Source organism: Eleginops maclovinus, chromosome 4 (assembly GCF_036324505.1).
Source record: "Eleginops maclovinus isolate JMC-PN-2008 ecotype Puerto Natales chromosome 4, JC_Emac_rtc_rv5, whole genome shotgun sequence".
Classification (NCBI taxonomy): domain Eukaryota; kingdom Metazoa; phylum Chordata; class Actinopteri; order Perciformes; family Eleginopidae; genus Eleginops; species Eleginops maclovinus.
The window spans coordinates 12,837,373-12,857,538 of NC_086352.1; the positions used below are offsets into that span (position 1 = coordinate 12,837,373).

General features: G+C 40.5%; 1 protein-coding gene across 1 annotated transcript in view; it reads left to right on the forward strand.

Moving 5' to 3' along the window:
* ush2a (Usher syndrome 2A (autosomal recessive, mild)) overlaps positions 1–20,166 on the forward strand; it is a 181,106-nt gene that overhangs the window by 127,755 nt on the left and 33,185 nt on the right. The window contains 7 exon segments of the mRNA XM_063880598.1: positions 106–329; positions 1,010–1,340; positions 4,204–4,401; positions 4,514–4,668; positions 9,120–9,318; positions 16,728–16,835; positions 18,091–18,274. Coding sequence (XP_063736668.1) covers positions 106–329; positions 1,010–1,340; positions 4,204–4,401; positions 4,514–4,668; positions 9,120–9,318; positions 16,728–16,835; positions 18,091–18,274 — 1,399 coding nt within the window.

A 20,166-nucleotide genomic window follows, 5' to 3' on the forward strand; every position in this document is an offset into this window, starting at 1 on the left:
TTTAATGTCAAAAGGATCAATAAAAGGTTTTTCATGAAATATAATTTCCTTACAGTAAGACCAAGAACGAAAAAATGATGTGCCGCTTTTTTTCCTTGTTTTTAGGCTTCATCTGCTGTGGTCAGGAGTATATCAACTCTTCAACCTCCCTTTGCTGTGTTGGTAAAGACGGAAATCCCACAATGCATCCTGCTGGCAATGAGACGGTGACACTGCAGTGCTGTGGGTCAAAGGTCATACACCAGGAAGAGGAATGCTGCAATGGGATTGGCTATGACCCTCAACGACACGAGTGTGCTGACAAAGCCACACCTGGCCTGCTGATAGAGGTGTGTGTGCATTTCAATGTGTGTCACTGTATTTATATATATACAATTAACAGGAAAAGTTCCATATATAAAGAGACATTATTATCAATCCTTTTTTTTGTTATTTTATTTTTGTATTTTCTCTAACAATTTCCCATTCACAGTGTTTCAGTGGTGCCATAGCATTTTAGATATTTGTGTGCCAAAACGTCCAGCCATCACACGTCTACTTACGTGTTAAGCGGTTATTAGCATTGGAAATGTCTCTCCCTCTTCCAAACTCACACTCATTGTCACATCAGGAGTTGGGTACTGGGCCATCTTCCATTTATCAACCGGGGTCGTGTGGTGTTTGTGTGTTCCTAAGTCAGCATGAGACAGGCGCACACATACACACATACACAAACAGCGGCGTGCACACACACAGGGACAAAGGGTAGGAACTCTCATTAGCTCTAATGATGTCATTAAGGACCATTCTTACCACACACAAACATACACACATGTAGCAAGAATCTGCATGTATTGTGTGTTAGACACAGAGAAGCGCTTTAGAATACATATGAACATGTTTTGTCTTTCCTCCCCTGACGTTGCTCTTCACTGCTTTCTGACCAATAACCTTTTTGTCTTCTCAACTTCTTTGTTTTTCCCTCCACTTTCTCCATCTTTTTCTGTCCGTTCCTCCCTCCTCTGCGCAGCACCAGTGTATGCAGGGCGCCATTTGTCCCTTAGCCGCAGCCTCTACAGCTTACTGTGGCTCCTGTGACCTCGATCCATCTACCACTGCCTGCACATGGCTCCTGTCTGCTCACACACCGCCTGACATACCCAACACAACAGACTCACCTTCCATCAACATCACTCATGAACCTCTCTCTCAGGGTCTGTCTACACATGCAAACAGAAGTCATAACACATTCAAAACATACAGTCACACCCATGATCAGAACCTGCAACCTGATGGAAGCCTGTGCGCGTCACATGAGGAGGTAGTGTACAGTGAAGATGCCAGCAGATACACCTACACAGGTAATTGTTGTGTTTGTGTGCTGTTGTGTTTTAAACAGGCTGGCTGCAGTATGGAGTAATTACCAAACTAGTGATTTCCCATAGCAATAAGCATAGTTTATTATGAGTATTAGTCTTTGCTTTCCTTTAACTTTCTTCAGTTTTGAGTGTCTTTGGTAACATGTCTGGTTTTCGAGCCATAAGGAGACAGCTGCTGCATTTAAAATGAATTGTTTGTGCCACCATAAATATTTCCGTGTTTCATGTTTGTATTCCAAAATGCGTTCTTTACCTCTCCAAGCCCGACCAGTGGTCAATGATGTCTTTTAGTCTCCTTTTCCAATGGTCCCTTTTCTATGAGAGGCAGTGGCGCATTTTGTAGGGACTTGGTCTACGAACTGTTCACGTCCCTGATCGGACTGGAGACGTGCCAGTTCTCCTTCTGGTCACTGACAAGGTTCCCTAGGGCAAACACCAACGGTTACTTTTTCTGTGTGTGTTAAAGGGTGTACTGTACATGTATTACAGAAATAACGAGGGTTTCATTTCATGTGGGCACTGCTACAAACATAAAGTCTTGTTAGCACGTGTCGTTGACCAAAACTCAACTAACATAAGTCAGTATAGCTAGAACGAATAAGCAATTCTAAAATAGCTGCCAAAGCTAGAGGTAAATCACATGATCCTTTCTGATGTCATCACACCTCTGTAATAAGAAATGTTGACCATTTATAATTTATTTGCCTGCCTGCTTCTGACCTTTGACTTTGTGTGTAATAAGGACTCGCACTTCAGTCCTCAGAGCCTCGATGAAGAATATAGTAATAATACAGAAATAGCCAGCTGTAGAAGACACTGCTCATAGAAATGTTGTGCCTGAGGAAACCAATTGTGAATTTTACTCTAAATGTGTAAGCTGCTGCAATCAATGGGCTTTAGAGACAGATGCCCTTCCGAACACTCACACACACACCAGGACAGCTGTGCAGTGTACATTGATAGCTGTTAACGTGGTAACTCACTCTGCGCTGCTCACTTGTGTGTCATTAAAACTTAGAGATGGGCGTTTAAATGCCATTTCAACATTCTCTACTATTTATCAGCCCAAAGGGAGTTGGAGTGTGTGCGTGTGTTGGTTTGTGTGGGCGTGTGTGTGAGGACTTTCACTCTGCCCACCCATTATTTTACGTCTGTTTAATCAAGACTAATGGTGGTTGTGGATGTTATCAGTGTGTATGGGTGGTTGTGCAGTAATTACATGTTTTTTATATGTGTAAGTCCCGAGTTAGTTACCATTTGGGTCTGCTTCTGTAGTGAGCTGTGTTCTGTGTGTGTGTGTGTGTGTGTGTGTGTGTGTGTGTGTGTGTGTGTGTGTGTGTGTGTGTGTGTGTGTGTGTGTGTGTGTGTGTGTGTGTGTGTGTGTGTGTGTGTGTGTGTGTGTGTGTGTGTGTGTGTGTGTGTGTGTGTGTGTGTGTGTGTGTGTGTGTGTTGCATAGGGCGGTTAGGATAAGAGTTTCTAGGCAATGCTGTGACACCATCTGGGCAGAGGCACATAAAGCTGTCGCCACCCACCATACACCAGATGTTTCCCATGCACACACACTCACACACACACAGGGTATCATGCTATACTTCTCTCTTAATCCTAAAGTAGATCACACACAGATAGCTCCCCATGTGCAATGAAAGCTATAGATATATACTGCATTGTCTTATTTGTACTTTCATCAAACACACACATTTAGTTTTTGGGTAAAATCCATGTACACACATTCAGTGTCTTATTTACATGTGTGTGTCGCTGTGTGTGTTGTGTTGCTTCAGTTATCACAGTAGTAAAGACAAGAGTCCCAGACTGGCGGTTAAAACGTGGTCTCATTCTCAGCAGCAGTCCCTTAACACTCCTAAAATTAATGCTCATGTGTGTAGAAGTGCATCTGTATGTATAAATGCTGCTGTATGTATGCCTCAACAGAAGGGTTGTCACTGCCTGTTTCCCAGAATGCTTCAGTGAGGGTGAATATATTGTAGAGAGTATATTTTGAAACACTCTTTTACATTTTTCTAGAGCCAAATGCTTTTGCAACTTAATCCCATTAACACACAGTTCAGGAAAATAAAGTAATGCAGCCAATATTCAAAATACCCGCAGAAGCAAATAGATAGATAGATAGATAGATAGATAGATAGATAGATAGATAGATAGATAGATAGGTACTTTATTGATCCCAATTTGGGACATTTTTACTTTGCAGCAGCTCAATAAAGAAATAAAATAGCAATAAAAACAAATGTCTAAAATATACATACAAAATGAAATAAAAAATCAACACAGATCTAAGCAGTACTATAAAGTAGGATATTGTACTTTAGGTGTTGGAGGAATGGAATATTAAATAGGATCTAAATGTGAAATGAACAGCGTTAAAGTCCAGTAGTGCAATAGAAGCTGTGGATAAGAGAGTTATCTGCCAGCCAGAGGTGAATTGCTATAGAGAGTTATTGCAGTGGGCAGGAATGTTCTCCTGTACCTGTCCTTGTGACAACGGAGCTGGAGCAGATTTTTGGGGAAAATTGACATTTGGACAAATCTATCTTCGTGCAAGGGTGGATGCCTCTTTTCTGTCAACTCTTGCATTTTTTAAATATTATTTAATGTTAATAATTACAAAATGATTGTTTGCATACTGGAATAACAGCGTATACTGTGTCTACTTACAGTATTCATCACAAAGTGCTGCAGTGTTGATGAATGATAAATAAATCAATGCATTGCAATCTCCCTGACAGATTTATTTGTATTTTTCATTCTTGCATCCACTCCTTAATATATTTGTTTATCTCCCTTGCTCACCTCGATCTGTCTATACCATTTTTTAAACAGACTCAGACCTGGAGCCCTTCACCACCTACGTGTACAGAGTGAGGGGCTTGAACAGCTTCGGACGGGGCTCCAGTGATGTTACAACAGTGACCACCAGTGAAGACAAGCCTTGGGGAGTGGCCCCGCCCCGCTGGAGCCGCCTAGGTGAACGAGATGACATCATTCAGTTGCAATGGCAAGCACCCGCCAGGCCTAATGGTGTGTATGTGTGTGTGTGCATGTGTCACCAAATAGCCTCTTCTTTTGAGATGTTCAATTTTTAGAAAAGGCTCAAATCGATTATCAAAAAGCACCTTTTCCATTTTACCAGGTGACATCACCCACTATGTTATACTGCGGGATGGACAGGAGCGTTACCGTGGTGATGAAACTAGTTTCACTGATGTGGGCGGGATCAAGCCATTCCAGGAGTTCAGCTACCAGCTGAGGGTCTGTAATCGGGCCGGTTGTACTGACAGTACACAGGTAAGACCTCTGTTGCTATTACTGTTCTGCTGTGTTAGATATACGGCTCCGGGAAAATCTCTACATGAATGGCAGCCATTCAAGTGTCTGTTGAATTCCAACACAAGCAAATGTCAGTAGTTTATAGAATACAATAACAAATGTTTAAAATAATTTCACTGAAAGCCATACCTATAAACAGTAAACTAGAGAGACTGATAATGCTGCAGTGGTGTCTTTATATTTTACGGGGCTGTAAATATGTGTTTATATATAGATATATACTAAATGACCATTTGAAGCTACAATCGGAAAGCTAATGACTGTTCTGTTGATTTCTATTTCTGCTAGTTGATCGGCCCTAATGTTAAGCTCTCTCTCTCTTTTTCACACACCAGCACACACACGCTCACACCTTCCAAAACCTTACTCCGTTGTAGCACCCCATTTCATAAAGACATTATTCCCCTGTATGATTATCTAATGGCTTCTCTAAAGATGGACTGAGCTTCACTGAACTAAGCACCACTTTACTCTGTACTCCAGTTCATTTCTTTAATTTAGGCTGAACAATTAAAGAAATAGAAAGGTGTTTAAAAAACCTGTGTGTGTGTGAAAGAGATGTAGAACTCAGAGAGAACATTGCTTTGAGATAAAATATGTATATATCATTAATTGTGAATCAATGTAGCCGTCAGTTAGAGGCGGTTTTAGGTAAAGACAAACTGAAGCTGATCAATAAATGTACCATATTAGTCAAAGTGTCCCGGAGCTGATTTTATATCTTGATTCTCCTAAACATGTGAACTACCTTCAACCTGTCTGCATACAAGTGTGCAAAGTATGCTGTTCATGTTTTGTTCGGTCGCAGCCTGGACATGCAACCCATGCTTCATGTTGTTACTTACATCAGAAACCCTGCAGCATTTTCTTCTGCAGTTGGACGCTCATACCATCCATTGTTTGGACAGTGGCCTTTAAGCTAAATGCCATTTTATCCAACTCTAGTTCATGTGCTCAGTTGTTTTGCAAGGGATATTTTACACATTTTAAACCTGTCTCTGACCTTTATTGGTAAGAATATACAGTGTGAGATGTTGTTCCATGTCGGTACAAGTTTTTATTTAGCCTGGTTTCCGCTCTCCCCCTGTATGCAGGGCTCTGGATTTGCTGAGCCTTCCTGATGTTTGTGATAGCATCCATAATAGCTTCACACAGAACTCCCCCTGCTATCTCTCTGGCTGTAGCAGAGCTGATATCACCACAACAATTAATTTCTCCGGCTTAGGGGGTGATGAAAGCTCACGTTGAAAACTGTCTTTCTGGCTTTTTTTTTTTAAAGCTAATTTAACATCTCATTATTTTGATGATCACATTCTTATATAAAGACGCAGCCTGCACCTGTGTCACTGGAGAGGTGGATGGACCGGAGAGGGTGGGATGGACGTGGAGTTTGTTGAACTGGTTGTGAAGGTTTGATACATAAATACATGATGGATGTTTTAATGTAAACAATAAATGGATGCTGGAGAGAATTATGACATGGATGAAATAGGAAAGGATGGATGTAGGACAGTGATAAAGGGAGGAGTGGTGGATGGTGGGAGAAATTAAGAGAAAAAGAAGAATGGTTTATTTTCTGAAGAAAAAGATAAAAGATGTATTTGAAGCCGATAGATTGACACTGTTAATCTCTGACATTGACTTTGGCCATCGTTACGTTTCAAAAGATGAGGTTTTGAAAAGAAAGACTGTCCAGATTGACACTTGCTGCGATAAATCTCTATATAAGTTTACCATTATAAAGCGCGGTCCATTCACCATTTGGTATTGCAGCTATGTTCTTCGAAAGGTGTCCCTTTTTCATATTGTCATTGTTATACTGTATCTGCTCTCAAGTTTAGATCGCACAGTGGTGTTAGACCTCAATGCTTTTAAGTCAGCAAGGCTCAGCTCTGCTCCAGCAATGGTGTTCCTCCTCTTTTTCCTCCGACTCCGCTTGGGAGAAAAACTCCTGTTTACAGGGAAGAACACACAAGACCTACGATTAATAAACAGTTCAGATTCGCCAACTGGCACCTAACTCAGTGTGACCCACGACAATGCGGCACGTGGTCTGGTTGATCTGTTCCGAATACAAGCAAGATCCAACATAAGAGCAGAAAGACTTGGCAGTTAAATGTGGAACAACGGCCTTATGTTAACGGCTTCATGTGCTTTCAAAAGTTGCATTCAGGAGGTGTTGGTGGTAGTATACACACCTGAACTGTGCACATGTTGAAACATCTAACAGAATGAAGCCAATATCATGATTCGAATACTGCATCAACTTGACTTCTAATAGCAAAACACATCTCTACAGAAGCAGGCTCCTGAGGCTTCCTGGCTGGACACTTTAGCTGATAACCTAAAGCCATAAGCGGTAACACCACAAAATCAATCTCTGTCTTTCATGCTCTCTCTGCCTACCTCCTTCTCTCACACACACATACATTTGTTTCGCACAAACAAGCTCACACACTCCCAGCAGTGGGGGCGAAAGGGAGTGAGTTGGATTAGTTTGTACACCACTGAAAATTGGCCAAACAGTCCCAATTATGGGATAACTTGGGCTAACCTAATACACCACTGCAATTACCTGGCATCAGCCACCTCACATATCCACACACACACCGGCGCACACAAACAAACACAAGCACACACAAACACACACCTGCTGTGACAACAGAAGGTGCTGATCTAATACGGTTGGTCACTTAGAGCGGGAGGAAGAGCGATTGGTCCTCCTCTGTCTTCGAATCCTTTTGTCCTGTTCTCTCTGCTATTTGTCTCCTGTCATCCGCTGATCCTGACGCCACACGCTTCAGTTTCTCACAACTGTTGTCTCTTTCCTCTCTTAACCACTCTCATCGTCTCTACTGTCAAACTGCAGTTTCCGTTTTACAACAACTATCATCCGTTGTCCCCTTTCCCTCTTTTCTTTGTCTTTCACAATCTCATTTTATTCTGTACCCCCAAGTTTCCATTCCTTTGCATACTTGTGCAGGTTGGAGGAAGATTTTCCTAGTGAGCTTTTTTCTTTTCACATGTGAGAAGAACTTAAGCATCTAAATTGTATTTTGGAGTTGGTAATGATTCTATGTCATATTAAAAATCACATTTTTTATCTACCCTATAAATTACCTAACTAGGATGCACAAATATGTAATTTTAAGCAGGTTTAAATGGAGATAGGTTGTACCACTTTCAGTTCACACTTAAAGAACCTATATTACCAAGTGCTTGTGTGTCTTTAGCTCCTACATTTGAATATAATGTCTCACCAAGCCAACTGAACTGCATTTAAGGTGCTTTTTTATGCTTTACTTCAGAGCAAAGTCTTGAGAGACTGAGTTAACATAAAACTAAAGCACTCACTAACTGATACTACACTTTCCATGCATCTTCTTTTCTCTTTTACCTCTTTGTGCTTGCGTATGTATACCTGCATGCACCTGTGTGTGTGTGTATTATTGTGTGTGTAGGTGCACATGTGTGTCTCCTTAGTTGTAGTAGCAGTCTTCTAATTGCATAGCACTGTGTGGGACAGGTGGGGGAAGTGCTAGTGACAGTCTATTAAGGCAGGATATCCCTGTTGCCATTAGCAGCAGATTGCCCTGTGATTCTGTTGCCTCCACATTCACACAGCGTCCACCGAGGCCCGCAGATACTACACGGGGAATTTACAAAAGGATGGTCACTCACTGCACTGTACTAAAAAGCAGTGGGTTTTTTTGCATTCAAAGCAACTTTCAGCTGGATTACTTGTCATGCGGAAATGTTAAAAGCGATGGTGTAGTTCAACTGAGGCCAGTGTCCATTTTTCCATTAGAATGATAAGCAGAACAAACTCTAATAGACTTTAAGCCAACATTAGCATACAGTATACAGTATATGAAGGCTGCTTAAATGAAGGACTAGCTGCTTATAATATTCTAAAGAATTCTCTGTTTCCATTGCCAGTATACAAGTATGCTCTTCCTGTCTTTTTTGTTGTTGTTTTTATTCTGGAGTTTCATTTGCTTTCCTTTTTTTTGTCATATTTGGCAGTTGGTAAAAACACCAATTTGGGGGAATATATAAAAAAAAAAGCAAATGTCTTTCTCTGTCGTCAGCAAGGTTTTTATTACCTCAGAAAGAGAAGTCATGGGTTTGGATGCAGTTTTTATTGGGTTGTGATCATGTTAATTGCATTCATAAATGGTTCTCACAGAAATCCATCTGTTATTCACACCTTTTACATTCTGTAAAATATCAGAAATGTGGTATATTTTATACTGTGTGTGTGTGTGTGTGTGTGTGTGTGTGTGTGTGTGTGTGTGTGTGTGTGTGTGTGTGTGTGTGTGTGTGTGTGTGTGTGTGTGTGTGTGTGTGTGTGTGTGTGTGTGTGTGTGTCTTCTTCTGTTTGTGTGTATGTCCATGTGTGTGTTGAGGTGGTGGCAGTGACAATCCAGGGAGTCCCAGAGGGGGTGCAGCCTCCTGTGGTAACAGCTTTAAGCCCTTCCTCCCTCCATGTAAGCTGGTCTGAAACGACTCGTCCCAATGGAAAAATACAGCGCTACCACCTGAACCAGACTGATGTTGGAACCATATTTACACACATCACTGGGCCCAGCAATTATACTGAGTTTGGTAAGATTTTCAGGTTATCAAATGCCTCGCTTTTCCTTCACATCTCAGGCGCTCATCCGACTCTCTCTCTCTGTCTTGACTCGGTTGCCCTTTGTCCTGTCTCTTCTCTACTTCCTCTTTGTCTTTGTTTCTGCTTATCTGTCCATTACTCTCTTTCTTCTTTTTTTCCTTTGACATGCATTTATTTATCAATGCCTCATTCTGGAAGGCATCTAATTATTAAATCTACACCTGCTCTCTCTGGCCCAGCTCCTTAACACAGGCACAAATACACTTACTTGAACAAAAAGAAATACAGAGGCGCACTCTAACAACTTAGTCGAACCAAAGCTTGGGCTCACATGCCTTGAAGCTCTTCGAAAAACTCAAATATTAGTACAAAACAGCACAGCAAAAGCTGTTTTGGACCCAGTGCTCTAACAAAACACTCAAAAAAAAGACATACCCAGCACACAAACAGACAAACAGAACCGTGTCTCGATATTGTACAACTGTACACAAACATGGTGGTGTCAGGACTGCATGATTTGTGGGTTTTGTTTTATCTACCCTGAGGAGGAGCTGTGTTTCTGGCCCTGTGCCATCATTCACGAGAGAGAGAGACACACACACACACACACACACACACACACACACACACACACACACACACACACACACACACACACTCAAGACATGCAGACACAAACACCTACATAAAGCATTGCAATCCAAATGTTTGTTGTCTGTATAAAACTGAACATTATAGAGACACTTAACATTAAATGCCAAACAACTACAATCAGAAATTAAAATACTTACCTTGTTCTGGAGTTTGAATAGTTATTTACTTCAATAAAAACTATGCAAGTGTTTAAAAACATAATTTAGTGATGACATCCTTTGATGCTGAATTTCATTGACACGTTCCCTTCACAGCTCTGCTCTCTGCTCCGTCTTGGACTCATACCAGGCCTCGGCTTTGCCAGTAGCCAATAGACTATTCCCATGGTGCCTGTGGTTGGCTTGTATGGTCAGGAGTTGTGTGCGCACAAGCATGTGTTTGTATGTGTAGGCATGAGGCAAAGCAAACAATGCCAACTAGAGATGGTAATATGCTGTAATACTGTACCAGCCCCATGTGCCAGTGTAAGCAACCAGCATGTATGTGTGAAATTCCCCTGTCCCCCAGTGAGACACTGGAAAACCCTGTGTATTCAGCCAAAACCACTACTGGGGGACTCTCTCGCTCACCCTTTATCTTTCTCTCTCACCCTTTATCTTTCTCTCTCCCTCTCTTCCCCGCTCTTGTTTCTCAACATTGCAGCTGTCTTTGTAACAACACATTTATGCTTTAAAAAATAGATTTCTGTATGTCATTTATTGCTGGCCTATTTTTCGACAGCAGACATATTAAATCACAACGTTTTACAATCACAAAGGATCAGGAGTGGGTTAAACTTTAATGACCTCTACAGATTCATTCAAAAAAGCCCAACTACGTTTGTTAGCTGTAAAAAAAAACATAGAGAACATAGCCTTTGTGTTTCATTCTATTCTTGAACCTCATTTTATATAGCACTCTTCATTCAATTGAATAAATCTACATACAAACATTATTCAATTAACATTTCTAAATCATTGATTTTGTGTTTTTAAATTGTCTTTTTAATTTGTCTTATTTGGGACTTTGACACACTGATCCCCATGTAGACACACACTGAAGTGCACCTCTTCATACAGTTTCTATGTTTAGAAACTGCTGTTGCTATGATAGCTGATTTAGCCCACGGTCCAGTAAAAAGTAAACCAGGGAGATAGAGGGGGGAGGCAGGGAGTGAAAGGTTCACAGGATGACACTTTTTGAAACGGAGTGAAGGAGAAAAGGAAGAAGGAGTAGGACAGATGTAAAGATGGATGGATGTAACTAAGTGTTTTCGGTGAAATATGAACAGAAATAATTGCTGCGCTACTCCTTCGTCCTTAATGTTTAATACGCCATAATTCATCCTCTGCATCTCTGCGACGGTTCTCACCGCTGTCAGAGACAGCCGCTCAGAGAGCTCAGTCATTCACCGCAGAAACTGGAGAAACGTGCTTTTTTTAGCTACAAAAATGTCAATGTTGGATTGAATCACTCCTGCAGTGTTGTAACTTATTGGATCTAATAAATGTCTGATGGAGTATTTTCTGGAGTCATTTATTAAGAAAAGTAGTTGTAGATTCACTTTTGTAATAATCATAATAAAACTGTGTGTAATACCAAGTGTTATCTGAAATTCTGAAAGAGCAATAGTTATTTTAACTGAGTACCTGTTGCCTTTTATTAAATATATATGAATAGAGTGCAGTATACATTAAAGTCATAAAAGTACTTGTATAAAAAAACTCAAGATTTCACCTTTTATTTGTGCTTTGCTTTTGACCCAAAAAGTTTTACAGAAGAAGAATTCCTAAATTAAGCAGCCGTCAAAACGATGACTGAATCTAAAATGATAAAACAATGTTGTGTTTTCTACTATATCCCTTTTATCAATGATTTGCCTTCGGAAAAGCAAGAAATGGACTATTAATAGCACTTTTAGCAGTTCGGAAAAGTGACACTTCATAGAAAGAATTAAGCACTACTGTACAGAGATACCCCATGTGAATCGATATTAAGTATTGCTATCATTAGCTCACGATGAATTATTGCCTGCAATTATATAGATTATGGCATTAATCATGTGTTTAATTGGTCTTTTGTAGGCTCATTATTAATTCAGAACAGCAGGGAATAGAGTATGTTCTTTTATTTATTAATGCCTTTCCCCGTAGTCCATGCTCGGATTGGTCTGTGCTATAGGTACAGGCATGTAGACGTAAGAAAAGTTGGAGATACACAAAAACTCTTTATAAAACAACCTTTAATCTGTTTATTCTGAGAAGTGTCAACCCTACAGCATGTGAAATGAGTCTTTCAGGTAACCAGTTAACAACATGCACTGTAATTTTATGATTTCTGCTTCAAAAATCTGAGCTAAAACATAAAAAAATTAAGTTTAAAAGACTGAAGTTTGAACTTTATAGCACAGTTAGAAATGTAAAGAAAATGTATCTCTGATATAGATGCTATCCTGAGATGAGTGACTTTGAACTTCATGCAAAATTAGAACAACATTTTAACCTGAAGCTAAATTATTTTAAATGAATCTCTATTGGTTGAGAAAGGGAGGGATATGATCAGGAATTACTACCTTTTTTTAAAGATCTTTTGTAGATTCTGCAGTTTCTCTGACATCAAAAATATCAATACACCAGTAAGCAAGCAAAGTAAGAGCTATAATTGTCAAAATTTGTCTCAAAACTTTGCAAAACAATTTAAAACATGTATGTTGAGATTATTTCCAAGTTGATACATTTAGACCTTTATCCATCCTAAATTCCTGGCCATGTCATCCAAGGTGAAATTAGTGTATGTCTAGGACCAAGTACAGTCTATGTTTGCATTAGCGCATGTGCACGTTTGCGTGTGAATGCAGACTTGTGGCAAGTATTGCACAATAAGTTGTACCTGCTCATATTGGTTTGCTTGCTTAAAAGATCTGTGTGTGTGTGTGTGTGTGTGTGTGTGTGTGTGTGTGTGTGTGTGTGTGTGTGTGTGTGTGTGTGTGTGTGTGTGTGTGTGTGTGTGTGTGTGTGTGTGTGTGTGTGTGTGTGTGTGTGTGTGTGTGTGTGTGTGTGTGTGTGTGTGTGTGTGTGTGTGTGTGTGTGTGTGTGTGTGAACCTGATCTCATTGTTCCATCCCAGACGCTCTCTGCATTAGGGAGCCACAGACAGGAAGTCAAACTCTTAATTATTTAGGAGAGGTGTTATCAAAGCTCTCCTCTCCCTCACTCTCTCTCTGGTTTTTTTCTCTTTAGTTTTCTGGCGTGTTTTCGATGCCTCATCTATTTTTTCTGTTTCTTAGGCAAACATTATTATTACTTTATTTTCTTCCTCTGTCTCTCTACTCACTCACTTATCTTACTCTTCGTTCTACCAGTCTTGGGTTTCCTTTCTTTCCATTTCAGCATCTTTCTCTTCTTTCTCTTTCTCAGCTGTCCTGTAATTTCAATCTCCTCTTATTCTCCTCTCTGGCTTTTCCACCTTCGGACAATCTTCTCTTTCATTGTACCATCTCTCTCTCCCTTTATATTCTTAACTCTCTCTGTCTGTTTATGTGGTGTATCAGGTAACCAGCTTGGTATTGCGGCCTGTTCCCATCATCCTATCATATTCTCTAATGCAAACAGGGAATGGCAACCTGTCAATAAAATGCCGTTATAAATCAGTTATTTTTTACTGAAACACACACACACACACACACACACACACACACACACACACACACACACACACACACACACACACACACACACACACACAAATACACAATCCTTCCTTTCTGTTGTTGGTTCTCATTCTCACATGGACAGCCTCTCTTTGACTTTTAACTTGAATCTAAGCTTCAACTCTTTACTCTGTCTTACTGCCAAAGTCTCTTTCTGTTTCTCTCTGTGTCTTGCACAAACACACACACACGCTGGTCTCGGTAGTGTCCAGCTCTCATGATGACAGTGACAGCCTTGTCTCACTCTGTGTTAGTGAGCCGCTGGCTGATCACATCAAAACGCCCTCCACCCGTTTTTCACTTCCCGGTGATCACTGTTAAAATGATTGAAGCTGCCTCTGTCTTTCCATAATCAAACTCATAAGCACACATATGTATGCAGTGGTATGCGCACATACAGACACACACACACACACACACACACACACACACACACACACACACACACAAATCATGGTAGACGCGCAGTCGTTTCTTCAGCAGACCAATACTGCCCTCTTCAGGCTTCAGTTTTAAAGGTTATTTGAAACCAACCAGGAGATGTCAAAGGTGTGTGTGTGTGTGTGTGTGTGTGTGTGTGTGTGTGTGTGTGTGTGTGTGTGTGTGTGTGTGTGTGTGTGTGGGTTAGGGTTAGGGTTAGGGTTGTGTGTGTGTTTGTCTAGCACTTGTGTTGAATGAGCAGTGTGTTTGTTTTGTTTTAAATTTGAAATAGTAACAGACAAAATGGTTGGAGAATCAGGTGATGTTTGGCTTTTCACAGTTTTTGGCTTTGTAGTTCTTAACGATTCTGACTGTTTTCCTTTCCAGGCCTGTTACCCTGTTTTCTTTTATTCCATAATTAACAAGCACTGGAAACATTTAAGAATTTTGAATGCAATGTTTATGCACCAAAAAACATTTAACAAAAGTTTCTTATACTCATAACATTGGAGCCATGATCACACGCCTTCATTGCCCAATGAAGATGTCCACTTGTGGTCTTGGTTGATTCTGAAATATGATACATTTATCCTTCTATTTCCGGCTCCGTTCTGACTCCTGTAGAGACACTCTGTCTGTATGTAGGAGCATGAAGTGAAGGGTTACTGCTTTATTCAGCGTTGCAACAAATGACATCACTTTCAGTGTAGATATCATTTACTATGCTGGAGTGCACACATGCATATACACACGCTTAGTTGCACAGTTAAATAGTGTAACAGAGCCTTACGCTTCAACCCTTAGTACTTTTGTATGGCTGGCAGATTCCCTTTATTTAACCCAAACACAGGGCAACATAGTGAGAACATTTGCACACACACAGACACACAGATACACACACATTGATCAGAGGTTGGGTTAAGCGTGGCAGGCTGTGAGGCATGTTAAGCAGGCTAAGCAGTAGAAAGAGACGAGAGGAAACCGAGGTAAAGCTCTCCACTGTGCATTAGACTGTGTGTGTGTGTGTGTGTGTGTGTGTGTGTGTGTGTGTGTGTGTGTGTGTGTGTGTGTGTGTGTGTGTGTGTGTGTGTGTGTGTGTGTGTGTGTGTGTGTGTGTGTGTGTGTGTGTGTGTGTGTGTGTGTGTGTGTGTGTGTTGGTGCACTTGTTTTCTGTTGTATGTAGTCACGGGTAGCAACATGCTTAAAGCAGCTGAGACACACAGTAGGGTGTCCCTTTCCGTCTCTCAGCCTCCAAATAGACACAATTGGAAACACTTAATTTAGATTATTGACTCATTTATAATATAAGTATATCAATTAACACAGAGTATTAATATGGTATTTTTCCCTAAAGTATAGATTTGATCATTCATTTTAATATCAGTAACATACACACGTGTTTCAAATCTGCAACCCAAAGAGTCCTGTACTGTCTGTTTGCCCTGCGATATTAAACATACAGAAAGAGAGCCATCAAATAAAATACATTTCATTGCTAAAATAAAATCTATGGTTTATAATACATTTTTTTCAGTCTGCTAATTATGATTAATGTTTAGTTTGAATGTATTGGGCTAAAAATGAAAGCAGTTTGTAAGTATGAAAAAAGGTTCCCTATAATATAAGTATTTATCTTATCCTTAATGTTGTAAAATGTGTATTACTTCACACAGAATATTTAAAATGTAGGCAGAAATAAAGGATTCAACACACAGCCTGTTTTCACGTTCATCCTTTTGAAATAAAGTCATTTTTTCGCTCTTTCATTTTCCCTTCAATTTGATTTGTAAGCTGTTGTATGCTGTCAGCTAAGTGAATGACCATAAAACATCCAGTCAACCCCCATGACAACATTAAGGATTTGCATTCATCCATTAATCCTCATCCACCCTCCGTATATCAAGCACCTGGCAGAAAATATATCAAAAGGAGACAAAGGTTTTCAATCACCAGAAAGTGGTTCTAACTCAAGGATAACTTTGTTTAGCTACATGTGGGTTTTCTTTTAGCAACTTCCAGTATTTGAATGGTTTAATATAAGCCAAAAACTGATTTCCTGTGGTTGCAGTTAAAGGACCACTCAGTCGCTATGTGATTTCTTTTAGACTGTGTAGCGGGCGCCTATAAATAACTCATGTCTGGACGCTGTAGCCTAAACGCATACCGAGGTATCATAATTATCATAGATCAAAAGCTGATGACATTACAGCGTTGGACCGGTCCTATCCCATGTCAGTTCCGCGGCTGCCCATCTTTACGTTGTTTCATTATTGAGTTATGGCATGCATAATTTAACACCGACAGATATGGATCCATCCGTTGAGAGAGTGTGGAAAGAACAGAGGGAGGGAGAGTGAAATGGATAGAGAGAGGAAACGGTCAGGAAAAGAGCTTGTGATACGGGCCGGGAAAGCTTTTTACTTTATTCCCCTTATTGTTCTTTATTTGAATATCTGTCTCTCTTCCCCTTTTTAACCCTGTATTTCTACCTTGTGTTTTGAAAATCATCTGTTCTTTGTGTACAGAATAAAAATTAAACAGGACGTAAAAATATATATGCCATTTTCCATCCTTTATATGCTTACGATTCAACTTTTGTGATTTATTTGTATCACATATACATTTCTGTGTGCCACAGGTCTGCAGCCGTACACAGACTACAGTTTTGTGCTGGTGGCCTGCACAGCTGTGGGATGTGGAGCCAGCTCACCTTCCACAGGACGCACCCTGCAAGCCTCCCCTGCTGGTACACGCGCACACACTCACACACAATAATGCAATTATCAAAATCCTGGACATCCTGAAAAACATTAAAACCTTTCTTATAAATCTTAGGAATTCATCTAATCACAACTAACTGAAAATAATTTGGTCACCCAGGACTGTGAGAATCTACCATGCATTTGTGTAACAAAGAGTATGTTGAATAAAAATAACAACATTTCTCAATAATCATAATTCTTTTCCTGTTATTGTCATGGTGGCAATATTATGTTTAATTGTTTCAAATATATAAAAGCTTCTTTAAATGGAACGATGTCAAAACGTAAAGATCTTTTTCTAAACCATTTTACTGAAATAAAGCAATATATCAGGCGTACTGTAATTTCTTATACAACATGTTCCTAAGTCCATGTTTTTCCTCACTGACTTCATCTTTCTCTTTTCCCTATCCGCTCCTCTTGCTTCTCTTTTCTCCTCCCACTGCTCTCCTTTTTTAAATCCTCCCCCTCTCTCATCTTTCTTTGGTCTCTCTATATCTCGGTCTCCTTCACCTTTCTCCTCTTCCTCTGCTGACTACAGTGGAACAACCCTTGTTTTGTTGCTTAAATAAAATGCTGATTTTTGTTAATTAATGAACTTTCATTAGGATGATTTTTCTCTCTTCATGTTCATGTCCACTTTCACTTCTCTTCCTTCCTACCGCCTCTCTTTCCCCTGATATTTTCAACGTCTTTCTCACTTTTGTATGACTTGCTTCTCCTTCTCTTGAAATCAATTGCACATTTTTCTTTCCTCCAAGGTTTCCTATTTTTTCTTTTTAGGGTGCATTTTTTACCCCCTATGTCTACTGCACCTTGCCAAGCCATCCTTTGTTTCTGAACTAAATGTACAATTACATTCTGAAAACATTAATTCAATGTTAAACTCTTTAGAACATTTGTCATCAAAAAAATCTGTTTTTTTCCACCTTTGGTTTCTATAAAATCTCATGAGAAAACGTTTACCTTCTTCTCCATCCTCGTTATATTGTGTGCTTACTGTGATTATTTGCATTCTCATACAAATAAATGTCACAATCTTTTTTAAGTTACCACTTAACAAAATAGTGATTCAACCTGTCCACAGCAAATCAGAACCAAGCTGTTAGATTAGCTGTCGACTCTTTGATTTTAGTACGGTATTTTTTTAAGGAAAGTTCTGTCCCTGATTAGTTTGTTTGAAACAAAATAAGGTGAAAGTGGAAAACACTCCCTCTTCTTTCCGTCTTTGCTCCGCAGGTGTATGGTCAAGTCCCAGACATCTTATAATAAACACATCTGCAGTGGAGCTGTACTGGGATCAGCCCCCCCGACCTAATGGACACATCTCCCAGTACAGACTGAAGAGAGACGGTCACACTATTTTTACCGGAGACCACCGTGACCAGAATTATACCGACACTGGACTCGTGCCAAACCGCAGGTAGAGAGCATGCACTCGCACACTCTACACACACATGAATGCAAATGTGTGTGTGTGCACATATGTAGTAGTCAAACATGCATGACCACAATTCACTTGTAGCTTCATAATTAATCAGGCCTCTAATTCCTACATTTTCCTGTTTGAGTGTATGCGTGTTTATATGGGGGTCACCCTGTTTTAAAAGCCCTCCTATCTCCTCTCCTATCCCCTCCATGTCTCTCTCAGGACTGCACTCTGTATATGTCTGTTTGTGCCATTTAATGAGCAAATATTTGACATGCCAATGACAGACGCAAACATCCGCACACACTCACACACATTAAAACACAAATCAGATTTGGCTTTTGCTTGCAGACAGCAGTGGAGCGGAGATTTTATTTATCTGTTTATTTTCATTTAACCTTTATTAATCCGTGACTTTTTTCTGAGATGGATTTTCTGTTTTAATTACAGGAGTGTAAAATGATACCCCCCTCTCCAGCTCTTTCTCTCTCTCCTGCTCTCCTTTTCCCTCTCCTTGGTCTTTTCTCTCCAGAGACAATTTCTCCTTTCCCCAAATAGAATTATTGGGATAACACCCTGCAGTACTCCAATCTCCTCTATGTGTGGAAGAGAAAGAAAGAAAGGAAGGAAGAAAGAAGATAGGACTGTGTGTGTGACGTTTAATTTTCCCTAATTCCAGATAGTCTGCCAGAAGGCATTCCCGTCCCGACCCTTCGCTTCTCATCACTTGTCTCACCTCCTATTCACTTCTCTTTCCTCTCAGCCTCCCCTCCCTCCTTTCCCTCTTACCTCATTCCCTTCCTCCTTCCCTTCTTTTCCCAATTTAGCCCTGCGCCAAGAATTACACAGGGAGCACCGGCCCCATTATCCAGGCAGTCTTGTGTGGGTTTCTGCCCGCGTGTGTGAGTGTGTACCCACGCATGCCTTTCTGTGTGCGCATGTGTCTGTGCATGAGACTGCTCAAAGTGGCCATTGATTATTTATGACAATGTTGATTAGCTGTCACTTTGCTTCGGCAGCCCAGGAAGTGTCTAAGATGACGAGAGAATTAACCTATTCCCTCTGGCTGGCCCCCGCAGGACACACACACACACACTCACACACAGCCACAACCACAGCCATACAGATGCAAATGTCCCATTCAACGATTACCTACCACACACGCACACCGTTTGACTTTTGATATCCCAAGGCGGTGTTTACATTTAAGTAAATATCTTCCAGTGATGAGGTGTTTAAATTCATTCTCCCTCTGAAACCCTATGCCATGATACAGTCCTTCCTCTCCATCACACTCGCTCTCTTCCTCTCCTGATTTCTCTCTTTTTCTATCTCTCCTCTCCACAGTTGGTGTGTCTCATTGAGTTGTATTTATGAATGTTTTGCTCTGTGTGTCTCTTTGTGTATATGAGTAGTTTTAATACCTTTTTCCTGACTGTGTTCTAACCCACTGCACTGGTGCTAATGGCCTCCTGTTGAAAACCCTCTGCGCAGAAACAATAACCCAACAGCACCGCCTATTAATGCATGTGTGCCGGAGTTTATAGCAAATTAAAGGCTTTTAATGTTAAATGGTGGTCCACTTACACAGCTAATGTAGGCTTTAGCACCAGCCAGCCACACGCTCTTAAAAGGGAAATCTATCTTATGATGTCATGGGCGACAGAGGCAGAGAGTGGGCTGAGAGGGGCAGCGAGACAGATGTAAGAGAGAGAGGTGTATGACGGGGAGGGAAAAAGAGAAAGAAATGGACCTCAAGTGTGGTCAGTGCATGAGCTTGAACACACAAACATGTGCACACTATGTCATTGGTTTTGGATAGATGTATGGGGGCAGTGCATGAGGCTGTGATTCCTTTAAGTCTTTCCTTTGGTTGCTTCGATCTT